Source organism: Lissotriton helveticus, chromosome 6, assembly GCF_964261635.1.
Source record: "Lissotriton helveticus chromosome 6, aLisHel1.1, whole genome shotgun sequence".
Taxonomy (NCBI): Eukaryota; Metazoa; Chordata; class Amphibia; order Caudata; family Salamandridae; genus Lissotriton; species Lissotriton helveticus.
The window spans coordinates 775,826,388-775,841,877 of NC_136067.1; the positions used below are offsets into that span (position 1 = coordinate 775,826,388).

General features: G+C 41.4%; 1 protein-coding gene across 1 annotated transcript in view; it reads right to left on the reverse strand.

The window, feature by feature from the left end:
- LOC144762967 (uncharacterized) overlaps positions 1-15,490 on the reverse strand; it is a 136,747-nt gene that overhangs the window by 19,926 nt on the left and 101,331 nt on the right. Inside the window, exon 2 of the mRNA XM_078648280.1 lies at positions 13,173-13,205. Within this exon, the coding sequence (XP_078504406.1) occupies positions 13,173-13,205 (33 nt within the window). The remainder of the gene's footprint in view (positions 1-13,172; positions 13,206-15,490) is intronic.

Consider the following 15,490-nt stretch of genomic DNA (forward strand, 5'->3'; position numbering starts at 1 on the left):
CTTGATAAATACAAATTAAGGCAACTCAGTGCAAATCACTGTGTTGCGTTACTCTGCCCTGGGAAGGCATTCCACAAGTGGACCATAGGTGGTCCCTCTCATTCACACATGGATTATGTAGCATTCCCAGATTTACCATTACTGGTAGACCTGGGAATGCATCAGAATACTGCGCCTTCCCAGGCGAGGCATAACAAGTAGAAATATCTTTATTTCTCCTCATTAATTCCTTGGCTCTATGTGTGTGGTATTCTGCAGCACACATGGGAAGAGGAATATGCCTCAGGAGATTGGTTTTGTGAAGGAAGGTTCTCCTTCCTGCCCAAAAATATTCTTGCTTTCAGCACAGGCACCCATGAACCATGATGCAAGTGTATCTGCGTTGGTGCTAGGCAGCACTGGAAAATGACAGGAGTGTGCCATATATTGTTAAGTACGGTGCATTCCTATCCTTTCCGTATCAAACAGCGCAGCAAGGTGGCTTGCTGCTCTGCCCTGCATGATATCTTAGTAAATATCCCCTTTATATGTTATTGTTCTGGCAAGGAGAGCAGGGATATGAAGGGGCCTTGGCTGTTGCAGGGTCAGATATCCTAAAACCATAGAGCCTTCTCTTTTAACGTGGTGTGTTGGGTCAAGGTATAGCCTTCACCATGTCATTTGTGGCTGCATGATCCTAGGCTAGTTGTAGGTTTGGGCATCCTGTGTCATATAGGTTTATATTTTTTGGACTGTATATTGTGTGTTCTGTCAGGAGAGAGCAGTCCATCTGTCATGGTGGTTTCCGTGCGAATGAGAACTGTCTGGTTGTAGAGCCTGAGAACCTGCAATTGCCTTCTTTTCTCTAGGTCATTGCGTGAGTCTTTAGGGGATTGCTCATGAAGTGCAGTAGTGCAAGTTTTTTTTTAAAGTCCTAATTCGTCATAATGAGAGAGCCCTTAGCCAGGGTCACTGAAATTTTGCAGTAGTGAAGCATCAAATTATGCGAGAGGGATGACTAAATTATGCAGTGAAAAAAGGCAAATTATGCAGCATAATGCATCACATTTTTGATCGTTTTACCTATTTTGTCAATTTTACACATGGTAATACTGTCTGGGCAAGGTTTTAACCTCATTTGGACCAGTTTAAGAACCAAATACAGAAATAAGCAACTGTATAATTACCAGTTAACCTTTGCATAGGGGCTGTAACAGTGTGCAGCACATGTCACCATATGTTTTTGGTAACTTTTGATCCGTTTGAGCTAGAAACAAATGTAGTTTTTATTAAAATCTGTATATTATGTAGCAGATTATGGATTATGTGGCAAAACCCTAATAATGCAAAAAATGCAGCGGCCACAGAATTGCATAATTCCAGTAGCCCTGTCCTTCCTTAGCACCATGAATTACAATGATGCTGTCTGGGACCAGTAGGGAATTTCCCATCTCCGTTTCTTTTAGCTCTTTTGGCATAATCATTGACCTTCTCCTGTGTTTAGTTATTTGCCTGCCATGACAGAAGCCAGACCACAGTTCTCTAGTTTTGTTGCTAACCTAACACTCCAACTCCATTTTACACACTGTATCCACTGCTTCTAATCAATTCAATTCAATTCAGCTTTATTCGGTGCATACAAAGATCACCATAAAAGCACAAAGTTCATACAATATCAATATCAATTAATAAAAATCACAGTTCATACAACATAAGAATAATAAAAACGATATTTCATTAATAATTTGCTTTCATAGAGTAGAAGTACTTGTTTATAGGATGGGATATGTATAATATTTAAGGGATTGCAATTCTCTCTACGTGTTGAACTTTCAATTGTAAAAGTTTATATTTACACAGCTAAGTTGTATCATCCACATTCTCATATGATAAGGCTTCCAAATAGATATGGTATTTTCTTTTTCTAATTGCACATTGTACACATCTGATAACGGAGTTAATAATTTTTGCTTTTGCTAAATTACAAATAAATCTAAAAGCATGTTTGTAGTTAAAAAGTCTATTAGATAGAAATAGAGGCTTTAAAACGATTTCTGTATATCTATATAAAATTTACAAAATAGGAAAGAGTGCATAGTTGATTGTGCAGATCTTCCATCACATGGGCAGTTAGGTAGTTTGTGGTTCCATTTTTCCTTTTTTGGGAAGGCTACTAAAAGATGTAATGTATCCGTCCTCAACCTTGTTAGGTAAAATCTATACTGGATGTTTCTCATCAATACAAGGTATAAGGGTAAGCCAACCGTGGCCACCCGTTCATGGTAGGAGACAACACTTTCTTCTAGATTAGCATCTCTATCTCTATCATTTTCCACAGCTTTGGAATGTCTGGTCCCCAGATCCCTTTTGCTAATCTCTTGAATGGTCAAAGGATTCTTTTTATCAAAGTCAATTTTGCAGTATGTTAATAATGTGTAGATGTGCTCCTACCATGGCATTTTCCTGTGAAAATCAAGTGACAGATAGTCCAATGCAATTTCTTTCGAGAATTTAGTTTCATCCTTGGACCATATCCCTTGCCACAGGATCAAGCCAGCTAAGTTTATCGTATCGGTTAGATATGGAGCCATTAGTTCCTTATGTACCATGTAATTTGCTGTAGCTTGCGGGACCTCTAATAATCTTTAAAAAAAATAAAAATTCTTGTGTTTGTAAGCTAACAATAGGTGCCCTCCCCCAAATCGCAGCCCCATAGCAAACCATAGTGATACAAATCAATTTTGGTAGTGTGAGCAGTGTTAAGCACTGATTTGTGTGTGTTTGGGATGCTGGTGTACATGCTAACAACAAGGTATACTTTGTGGTGCCTAAGATTGTTGTTCATGAGATATGTTACTTTGGTGTGAGCTGTGTAGTTTGTGGGTTTGTATTCATTGACTAGTTGTGTGTGCATGGTGTTTTATGTGAAAAAAGGTGTGTAGCTTCTGAATTTGCTGTTTCTGGAGTGCTGTGAAGGGGCTTTCCTGCTCAGTCATGGAAAGTATAGGATGCTGAGGGTATCTTCCAGTTAAGGGACATATTTGCTACTTGTGAGATGTTGCAAAAGAGCATATTACGATTTAGCCTGTGTGATGCAGTCATCCATTGATTTTAATATCGTTGCTCTGAATTCTCAAAACATTTTCCAAGCATAAGTGAGGCTTATATGGAAAATTTAAGCATTTTATGCCTGAGATCAGACTTTTTCAATGTTACTTTTGACACCAACTACACCCAGTTCGTCCTTTTAACTATTGGAAAGATGTCTGTTTCATGCTACCCCTGACACCATCTTGACTGTCTGCTGTAGCCAGTAAGGTGGTTTACTTGGTTGTCCTAGGGACAGCTTGTTTGAGTAATTAGTTTGGAAGCCCCTAAGCTCTGGTATTCATGGCCCTTTCGTTTTTCTTCGAGAAATGGAGTTAGCTTGCTAAGGTTTTTAAATATTATTTTATATTATGTTATCCAGAACTTATAGGGGGCACATACACCATAAGGTCTTGGCAGTAAGGTAGTGGAAGCAGCAACTTGCAGCCGAGTTTGCCATAAGCTTGTCTAAACAGCCAGGTTTTTAAGAGTTTTCTAAATCCCACTTAATTGACTGATGATCTTATGCCTGGGGGAAGAGTGTTCCAGGTGTGTGGCGCCAATACAGAAAATCTGACCCCTCCTACCCTCTTTCTCTTGAGACAGTGGGTACATTCTGATGAGCTGATCTAAGATGGAGAAAACATGAAAACTGCTTTTTGTCAGAACACATGATGCTGCAGCACTTGCCACTTTGTCAATAAAACAATAAATCATCCAATGTTGCAAAAATAGTTGGATAGTGAATTTGGTTGTGCAAAATTACAAAAATGTTTATTCTTCTGTTTTTCCTTTAAAGTGCAAAAAGAGCTAAAAATTGCCACAGTATGCAAAAGATTCTTCCTCATTGCATAAGCCAAGAGTACACCAAGGTTTCACCGGCATCCATATGTTTTGTCCAAGGCTGTTTTTTGTAAGCTGATTAATATGTACTTCAATTGTCAGAATGTTATGTTATGTTATGTTATGGGTGGTTTTGTAGCGCACTCAATTACTCAGGAGTACCATGGCGCGTAAAGATGCAGATAGGCAGTGAACAGAAGAGCTTGAAGAATTAAACCGTCATTTTAAAGAGATGGGTCTTGAGTGCCTTTTTAAAAAGATTGAAATTCTGGGTGGCACATAGCATCAGAGGAAGGGAGTTCCAGGCAACAGCTGCTTTCACGGCGATGGAGTGCCCGCCAAGATACATACGTTTGAAGCGTGGAACAGCCAGCCGGTATTGAGTGGCTGACCGGAGGGAACGGTTGGGTATGTACAGGGAGAAACGTTTCCTCAGGTACAGTGGCCCTGATCATGAATGGCTCTATGGGCAGAAGTAAGGGTCTTGAATATAACCCGTTGAGCGACTGGGAGCCAATGCAAGCTGCGCAGGTGTTGTCGGACGCTAGACTTCCGCGAGATGTTAAAGAGAAGTCTAGCTGCCGCGTTTTGTATAATCTGAAGGCGGTTGGTCAAGTAGGCCGGAATGCCGATGAACAGGGCATTAGCGTAGTCAAGGCAAGAAAGATTGAGAGCCCTCGCCACTGTTTCTTTGGCCATCCTCAGAAGCAGAGGAAAAAATCTGCGGACAGCCTTAAGAGTACCAAAGCAGCGGCAGGTAAGTTTTTTAATATGCTCATCAAATTTTAAGTTTTCCCCGAACCATACCCCCAGATTTTTTGCCGGTTTGCGAACAGAACTAGGGTGAGGAACATCCGGAGGCCACAAAGATTCTCTGAAGTTAGAAGGGAACTGACCTTAGAGAAGAATTTCCGATTTATCTTCATTGTACTTTAACTGGGCAAGTGCGAGCCAGTTGAAGACTGAAGAGAGGCAGGTTTGGGCAGATGAAATGTCCAGATCCCTACTCGGCCAAGTGAACAGCAGCTGCGTGTCATCTGCATAGGCTAATATTTTAGCGCCTAGTTCTTCGGCCAGGAAGATCAAGGGGGTCAGGTAGATATTAAACAGCAAAGGGCTTAATGTGGACCCCTGTGGCACCCTGGGGGAAAGAAGCTTGTCCGAGGACGAATAGCGGGGCAGCCACACCTGCTGAGTCTGGTTGTCCAAAAATGAAGTCAACCACTCTATGGCAGAACCAGTAATGCCAATGGATGACAGCCGGGTGAGAAGAAGCTGATGGGGTACCGTGTCGAAAGCGGCAGAGAGGTCTAACTATATCAGAGCCGCTCTGCCGCAGGCGTCCAGGCACTCCCTAATGGCCTCAGACATTTCAACCAGGGCAGATTCAGTGCTGTACGCAGCACGGAACCCAGATTTTGCAGGATGGAGAGCAAGGGAAGCTTCAACAAAAGCATCCAGCTAGCGAAATGCGATCTTCTTGCATACTTTGGCCAACACCGGCAGCAGGGAGATGGACCGATAAATAGCTGGAGCTGCAGAGTCCAAACCTGATTTTTTAAGAAGCGGCAGAAGTTTAGCCTGCTTTCAGCAGCCGGGAACTGTAGCAGTCCGAAAGGAGAGATTAAGAATCTCAGAGACCTCAGAGCACACCACCTCTGCCACCCCTCCTAGAAAACGGGCGGGGCAGGGGTCGGTGGGTGATCCAGACTTCATAGATTCCAGGACCGCTAGAGTATCAGCTTCAGATGGTGGAGAGAGTTCCCTGAAAGCGTGAGTGGTAGAGGAAAAGGTGGGGAATGGTCCAAGGCAGAATTACTCTGACTAAGACAGGCAGTGCGCAGGCTGTCCTGAATCCCAGCAATTTCATCTGCGAAGAAAGAGGACAGATCCTCGCACCATTGCACAGAAGATGGCATAGTTGGTTGTTCGGCACAAGGGGAAAGAAAGCTAATAAAAATCGTAAAGATTTCCTTGCTGTTGTTAGTGGCCCTAAAAATCCTGCCTGCATAGTATTCGCTCTTAGCCGCCCTAATGGCAGCATAATATTCCCTCTGAGTCGCACGTAAAGCTCTCTTAGCAGTTGGACAGTAGGCGAGTCTCCAGCATCTCTCCAGTTTTTTACAACCAAGCTTCAGCTCTCTCAGGGCATGCGAGAACCAGGGCTTGGAGGGCACAGAGTGTTTGTTGGAGCTAACGCCCTGTTTCACGGAGGCCCCCACCCCTGAGCTAATCCAGGTGTTAAAACGCTGGACGGCAGCGGGAAGCTCAGAGCCTAATACTGGGCGCCTCTGATGTAAAGCGTTGGACAGAGCAAGAAGATTAATCTTTTGGTGGGAGGTGTTATGCAAAATATCACAAGATGGCTTTTCTAAAGGCCAGGAGAACCTAATCAGCATATGATCAGACCAGGTGAGAGCTCCGGGATCAGTTATCGTTAAGGCAAAGTTGGAACAGACTACATCCAGTAGATGGCCTCCCGAATGCGTAGGCAGCATAACCCACTGTGTTAACTGGGCTAGGTTTAAGGACTCCAGAAAACTTTTGGAGTCCAACTACTCAGCCACATCTACATGAATATTGAAGTCACCCAAAAGAAGAAATTTAGGGAACCTCATGGCCCGAGGCACAATAACGTCCTCCAATGCATTCAGGAAAGACCCAGGAGGACCTGGGGGGCGGTAGACCAGCGTGCCTCCCAGCGTGAAATGAGGTGAAAGGGCAAGAGAGAAGTGAAGAACCTCCCCATCGCCCAGTCACTGGAGGCCTCACTGTGGAAGGACCAAGCATCTCTAAATACAACAGCAGACCCCCCTCCTCTCCCCGTTGCACGATCGGCCCTAATAATTTTGAAGCCTCTCGGGATGGCAAGTTCTCCCACAGGGGCACAGGAGTTATTTAACCATGTCTCCGTGAAGAATAAGATATCAAGTTGGTCATCGTTCAGAAGCTCAAAAATGTCGGCAGCATGTTTACCCATAGATCGAGAATGGACTTACTCAGAGTGATTGTATCATCCACAATTATCCATGGTTCACAATTTTTCTAACTTTTTAGGTCTCAGATAGACAGCGCTTGCGATGTCTCAAAGAGACTTGTTGTGTTTAATCTGTGGCCTTCAGCCCGCCCATAGGCTTCTCATTTCCTCTCACTACAGCATCTCATATTTTTTGTCACCATATGTCCCTGGCATGCATGGTCATGCCTCTTCTTGTTTTTAGCCCTCTCCGCAGAGCATGGACCAAGTACTTGTAAACATCCACTGCTTCAGTCTTTACAACCATTTTAGGACCTAATTTTTTTCATTTTCAGCACTCTACACAGTTCTCATGCTTTTACCAGCTCCTTCTCCTCCACCCATACTAATGCCCTGTCCACAGATCACCCTGTTACTGCTATTCCCTTTGTTGCTGCTTTCCGTTTCCCCCACCTCCACCATCCTATTGTGTTTTTATCTAGGAGCCTAAATCGATATTCCTATTTTATGCCCTTGTCCGGTTATAATCAATAATATCCATACAACGGCATAGTAATCATATCCATATTCAGTCGTAGCACATGCTGTCACAATAAGCAAGGCTACTTCCCCGGCTCCCTAGAAAGCACAACGAGTTCTCTAAACAATCCAAACCTCCAGCAACCTGGGAAACCCCCTTGCTTTGTTTTGATTTCATCCTAGAACTCCTGTAAAGCACTGTAAGAACGGCCAGTTCTTAGTGACATCTTTATTGACGTCTTATGTCCAGCCTTACGTCAAACCCGGCACCTTACAGGTATAAATATACCAACGTTGCCTTAAGCAAACACACGGCGGTGGTATTGGGAGCAGCTATCTACTTGCCCGAGAGCCCAGCTGATGCGAGAGCCCACGGACGCTGCCCCTCCCTTTTGACGCACTGAGAGAGATGCTGTCTTTTCTCCTGCCGAGAAATCCAGCTCCGGTGTTTCCAGATACCTTCGCGGGTTACTGGGATATCGAGTCCTGAGAGAGAGATACAAGACCTCCTGCTTTCTATTACCCAGGTATGGAGCTGACTAAAACCTTAGAGAGAATTCTTGAGTCAGATTCTTGGCAAAACAAACTTAACTTAAACTGCTAATTACTTACTCCTTCCCACGTATTAGGCTTAGGTCAGGTACACAGGGGTAGGCGTATTTAGAAGCACCAGTTGAGTACGTTAGTCAATGTATATATGAATATATATTTTATCTATTTTAAAGTATCATATGGCTAAGAAACCATATCAATGCTTTTACAGTATTATTTTATAATCCTCCTTTTACTGTACGCACTTTACTGTACTATGAGTATTGCAATTATGGCAATTCAATCCTCTTGCATGAGAAAGAAAACTGCTCAATAAATAACAACCTTTTATTGAAAACGCCCGTCTCTCTTTTCTCTGCACTCTGGTGAAACTAAGTACGCACATATGACTGAGTGAAATAGCTGTCTATTGTTTTCACACGACTCTAGAGATACACTCTTATTCTGAGAGAGCAAAGTTGTCATGTTATATGGTTGTCAGAAGCTAATCCCTTCTTGTCTATCCAGGGAGGTTAAACTCCTCCTCGTTTATTCGAGAAAGTTTCTAGTGACCTCTGAGCTAGCTGGCAAACCTTAAGTCTAATATAGTCAGTAGGGACCTAGTCGACCTCAGTCCTACGTCCACACTGCTGAATATATTATTCCAATGCGCAGAGCCTATTGGGAATATAGGAACTACACTACAATCCCATCTCTGCTTGCTCCTTTGCACCTCCTGGTGCTTGCCCCATTCACAAATCACCCCTTCCCGGAGCCGGTCACTTCTTTAAACCTCCATTGTAGTCTGTTTCATTCTAGTGAGTGGTGGTTTTCTGCCTTTTAAGGTCCTGTTAACTTATAGCAGATGTGCTGTTGGCAGCTGCTTTGAATTGGCACACCTGTAGTCTCTCTTTATTTTCCATGCATGTGAGTACTAGGTGTGTGGTCATTCGGCAATGGTGTTGATAGCTGGAAAATCAGACCTCAAGTGACTTAGGTATGCGTTATCACAGGGTATGTCAGAGCTTCTAAAGTTCCTGTGTCGTCTGCTGTAATTGCATAGCCACATTTCATCTGTGCGAAATAATTCAACTGTTCATGTCCCACCTTGTTGCTTCTCATTTCATATGGTGGCACTCTATTTCTTTAAATTTCTCCTGTCAGGACACTTTCTTACTTTTTCCGCATTCACTTGTGAAGTGTTTCCCTGCACCATTCCTGTTTAACTTGAATCCTCTTCAAAGGAGCCAGGCTGAGTCTTGATGTCATCAAAGTCTGCCTTGCCCTCAGTGTCCATGACAAAAGTAGTCCTTTTAATGTAGTTGCCAATGTGATGTAGTTCCTCATGTTCACTAAGGTAAATCAGCCTAACATTGTGATTCTTTCAGGTTTTTATGTGCAGTTTAATATAGTGCCAACAACACCCGAAGGTAGTGGAGCGCTTTACATTAGCACCAGTTACTTTTTTGTGCAGTTTTATATAGCGGCAACACCACTCTAAGGTATTGGAGTTCTTTACGTTACCAGCACCAGTTCCTTTAAACAAGGACACATTCATTTTTGTAAGCACAGGGAGATTAAGTGGTTTGCCCAGAATCAATGATGTTAAACCGACACTGAAACTTGAACATGGTTTACCAGCTCCATAGTCGGCAGCTGTGGTCTTTATGCCACATCCTCTCCCAAGATAGTGCCACATCATCTTCCTAGCCAAGGCCTCAGTTCCACATTTTGTGATTACGGCCAAATCACGTAATGTCCCTGTAGCAGCCCGCATTTGCTGTTGGTTCCCCGTCCACCTAACGTCCATCTCTGTTTGCCCCGCTAAACTCCATTGCACAGATTACCTCCCCCTGCCTCTGCTTTTCTCAATTGTTATCTCTTTTTTCTGCAGTTTTTTATATCGCCAACACCACCCGAAGGTATGTTAGTGCTTTACATTAGCACTAGTTAATTTTTTTGTACAGTTTTATATAGAGATAATTCCACTCTAAGGTATTGGAGCGATTTACATTAACACCAGTTATTTTCCTCAAGGAAACATTAAACTCCCTGTGCCAGTCTGCATTTGCTGTTGTTTGCCTTTCAACCTCCCGCCCTTCACTGCTTGCCCATGCTGAACTGCCATTTTTGTGTTCGCCCAAAATCAAGGATGTAATGCAGAAGCGAAACATGAACCCTGTTTACCAGCTCCATAGGCAGCAGCTCTAGCCCTTACACAACATCCTCTCCTGAAAGGAATCCATATCATCTCCCTAGTCTCGGCCTCAGTTCAAGATGTTGTGATTATGGATAAATCACTTAATCTCCACGTTTCTAAACACAACAAGCATTGGCAAAACCAGTAGGTTTGGCCTGTCCGAAATCCATAGTTTTTAGGGCTCGGCTAGACAGTGCATGCGCTCTCTCAAAGAGATGTATTGTGGTCTATCTTTGGCCTTATAGGCTGCCCATCTCCTACCATTGGTAAACTTCAGTGTTGCTCTCATTTTCTTTGATGCCATTCATCAGGGCATGCGGACGTCATGCTCTCTTCTTGTGTTTGGCCCTCCCATAGCACATGAACCATGTGCCTGTCTCCTTACACTACTTCCAGTTTGCACAGCTATTATTTCTTTGTTTTCAAGCCCTCCACAGGAGTACTTGTTTTTTCAGGCAGTCTCCCTTGTAAACGCACACACATACCACTAAAATGCACGCATGTGTACATAAATAAATGCATTTCTTAAAAAGTTGTTAAAACACAAACAAAACTTGTTTCTTTTTATTTTTTGCACGATCCGATTGTATTGGAGTGCTCGCTTTGTCTTCCGTCTTGCCATAGCGCCAACATGAGTCGATGGGGTTGGGGCGCTTGTAACTGCTTGCCAGTTACATTCTACAATGGCACATTAACTTTTGCCGCTGATCATTCTTCAATTTGGGTATATTTTGCAGACGTCATGCCCTCTTCTTGTGTTTGCCCTCACACAGCACATGAACCATGTGCATGTCTCCTTACACTACTCCCAGTTTGCACTGCTATTTTTTTTTTGTTTTCAAGCACTCCACAGGAGTACTTGTTTTTTCAGGCCGTCTCCCTTGTACACGTACACACATACCACTAAAATGCATGCACGTTTATATAAACAAATGCATTTCTTAAAACGTTGTTAAAACACAAGCAGAACTTGTTTCCTTTTATTTTTTGCATGATCCGATTGTATTGAAGCGCTCGCTCTGTCTTCCGTCTTGCCATAGGGTGTTGCCGTGCTTTAAATGCTCGCTAGTTACATTCTACAATGACACATTAACTTTTGCAGCTGATCCATTTTCAATTTTCAATTTAGGTATTTTTTTACTCCTTCATTTTTGCTTCCTCCCGCCCTCTCCCATTGTTGCTTGACCAACTCCCCGCCCCCTCCTGCTTCCCTGCTTGACCCATCCCCCACTACCTGCCTTGTCACTGCTTTCTTTCTTTCTTTATTTTTTTGTACTATCCAATGTTATTGGAGCACTTGTTCCTTCTTCCATCTTGCCATAGTCTCCCTTATACATATAAAAACATACTACTAAAATGTATGCGCGTGTACATTAGCTAATTCAAACTAAAACACATCAACCAAGTCCAAAAGGTTGTGTAATAGTTTCATGTGCATTTTTAATAGAAAGGACAATAGCAGGGATACTCCAAAGGTCACAATAATGGTTGCATAGTGGCTGCCCTGACTGACCTATGACAGTGATACTCAAAGTACGTCCTGGGGGCGCTTGCGGCCCTGCTTACCTTTACATGCAGCGCCCTGGTCAGGAGAAGTGGTTTGCAGCTTTCCTGATTCAGAAAGATGTTAAAATATCTAGCAAGAATTTATTTATTGTTTTACTGAAGGAAGTAACTAATGTGTCCTAAACAACTTAACTTTAGGAGCACTTTTATTTTTAAAAACCATCTTGCAACAAACATTTTGTTACAGCAAAACTATGTCAAATTGTTCCAATTTCCTATAAGAAAGATTTTAGAGATGAAAGTGCACACAAAATATCACAAACGATATCAAGAGTGGACAAAAGACCTCAATTGCTGGGTGTATAGTTGTTAAGGGTCCCTTTACCAGAAATGGTGTTCAGTTGGTACAGAGACCTGGATGATATTTTTTGGGAAGGACAGAAAATCACAAGCAATAGGGGATTATAGTGTATGAGTAATTGTCCTTCTTCTATGACATAACATTAACATAAAAAATATTGTGATACACAAATATTGCAGCAAAAGTGTTGTATATTAATTATTGAGTTTACAAATTTTCAGTGTACAATACAAAATGATTGTTTTAAAAATATTATGGTACTAAATATCAAGATTATGTAGCCAATCATATACATATTTAGAAGTATTTAAAAATATAATAACCTTAAAAAACGTGTATCGAACACCTGTACCTCCATACAATCGTGCACAGCCTTCTTTTGAACAAACACGCTGTGGCCCAAATTGCATTTTAAGCGTATTTTTTAATCAAGCAAGACAACTCTATGCATTTTGGAGCACAGGCTCCTTGTTCACGCGTGTTTTAGAAAACAATTCCTGTTGTCTATAAACCAAACCACGTGACAGTGAAAAGCAATGTACTAGAAAACAGACTTTGCCAGCAGATCGGAAAACCATATTGGGCATTTATCAACATAATAAATGTTACTTGTTTGCAGAGTTATTAGCAATTGTAAGGAAAGAGCAACAATCCTTTTCTATGACTAATTGCTTCATATATCGTATTGTATTTCCGATATTTCGAGTCTCAAAACTAGTCAATAAAGTTATAGCCCAAAAAAATCAAGATTTCCATATTGTGTCGCAGCTCAGTCTCAATAAAGCTTCAAATGATCAATAAAAACCAAAACATAACAATGTGTAATACATATAACAGACACCCCTGTTTAAGCATCATGCCATTAATATTAATGATGTATTTCATGATCTCTACCTTGTGGTAAAACTTACAATGTTTGATTTATGTGCATTCAACAACAAAAATATTTTTTAATCTTAAACAAACTTTGCTCTTCCTATTCATTTAAGGTATTTGGTCTCATTTTATATAAAATCCAATTCTGCCCAAGTGGGCTACCTTAATTCATGCACTCCCTAACTCCCAAAATTCATTATACACATTAGTGACTCATATCCACCCTACCATATGCATATGATCAATCATATTTACATTGTCATTGTAAAGTCAAATATTATTCGCTCTTGTACCTCCAAATCTCTTCCACAGAACAGCTGGTGCATCTGAAAAAACATACAGAAAAAACCTCGTTAAAATAGTCACATATAAAGCAATGTGAAAACAACAGATATTTACAACCCTTAGTGAGGATAGAATTTCACAGCATTAATGACAAATGTATATGCTCATCAGGTTACCCTAAATGCACTGCTAATTCCTCATCAAAATTATGACCTCTGGGGTGCAAGGTTTTGAATTTTATTATCAATCTGGATTCCCGCTGTCTGAGTTTCTGAACTCTGTCGCCTCCTCTCTTCCTAATGGGAATTTTATCAAGATCACAAAAAGATAACAAGTTGCTGTTTTGATTATGTTGTGTTTTGAAGTGCCTTGCTATTGGGTATTGTTTATCATCCCTATTGATTGCCCTTAAATGTTCAAGGATTCTTTTTTTTTATTTGTGTATTGTACTCCCGATATAGTATTTATCACAAGGGCATCTCAATGCATAGATTACATGATCTGTGGTACAAGTTAGGTGTTCTGTTATTTTGAAAGGTTGTCAATTTTTGGACAATGTATCCACTTTACAATTGTTTTTGCATGCTTTGCATGTGCCACAGGTGTAGAACCCTTGGATGTTTGATATATTCTGATCTGAAGTAATGAGGGTTCGACAAATAATGTCCTTTAAAGATTTGGCCTTCCTGAAAGTAACCTGTGGATTTTCCTCAATGTGCTGAGCACAATCAGAGTCAGTCTACAATACCTCCAAATTTTTTAAAACCTTTTCTTAGTTCTCCTGATTGTTTGTGGAAAGTTGTTATGAATCAAATGTTATTATCTGACTCTTTCTTACTCTTCTGGATGAGTTGTTTCCCTCGTTCATGTTTTTCTACTTGTATGCAGGCTTGTTTAATTATCTTGTGTGAATAGCCTCCGGCTAAAATCTTTTTGTCATTATTAGTTTCTCTTTTTCGAATCCCTCTTGAGAGCTGCAGTTTCTTTTTGATCTCAGTAGTTCTCCAAGAGGGATACTCCAAATTAGACTTTCAGGATGACACCTCTAGCATGTAACAGGCGATTACTGCTGTTTTTTTATAGTATAAATGGCTGTCTAATCGATTACCGTTCACTACAAGCCTTAGATCTAAAAAATGTATAGTCTCCCTGTGTAGTTGACTGCTAAAGGAAAGGTTCAAAGTGTTCTCATTAAGTATATCAACAAATATCTTTGCTGCATCAATTCTGCCTTTCCAGATGATATATATTTGCCATCCACACAATTTTTTCACTTTTGATAAAAATAGATACAAACAGATATAAGGGGCTGTTTTGGGGACCTGCTACGCCCCCATTTTCACATGGTTGTACCTGGGCTGGTGGGAGTAGCAGGTTGTCAGCAGTATTGATCTCTTTGAGAAACATGTAGTAGTGTGGGTAAGATACATTGATGAACTTTTCTGCATCTGGAATGGCAGCTTTGATGCAGCAAAGAGATATTTAAATGTATATATTCACTGAAAAAAACAAATGCTACAGTGATGTTATAGTTAGGCTGACAATTCACTCATAAAAAAAACAGAGAAATTCAGCACTGCTTATGACCTCACATATTATATCACTCATGACATGGTCAGTGACATGAGTGATCACAACTCAAATGACATCACTGATGCCATCATCCCATGACTGTGAGTATTTTTTAAAAGCTTATGAGTGTTAAATATTTATACCAAGGTCTTGATGAATCAATGGGTATATGAGTGCCTTTATGGATGATTCTGTGGGTGCGTGACTGACTGTATAACTCAATGATTAGGTGTCTCAGTGAATGTATGGGTGAGTGACTAGGTTGTGTAAATGTCTGTATCAGTCTGGCAGTTGGTGTCTCAGTGGCTGTATGGGTGTATGAATGTCTGTGTGGGTGAGGGTGTGTGTGACTGCCTGCATGGATGAGTGAGTGGGTGGGTCAGTGGCTGTAAGGGTTTTTGAGTGTGTCTTTGAGGGGCTCTATGGGTGACTGAGTGTGTGTATGGCTGTGTCAGTGAGTGAATGGATGTGTTGGTGCTATATGGGTGAGTAACTCCATGTGGAAGGCAGTATAGGTGAGTGTTGGAGTATTTTAGGGACTTTATGAGTGAGTGAGTGTTTGTGAGGGTGGCTGTATGGGTGAGTGTGTGCTTGTGTCACTGATAGTATATGTGAGTATGTGTTAGTATCTGTATGAATATGTGAGTGGGTGTGTGTATAAGTGTATAGGTGAGTAAGTGGCTTGGTGTGTGAGTAGCACTATGGGTGACTGACAGTGTGTGAGGTGTTTAAGTGGTATATCAGTGGCTGTATT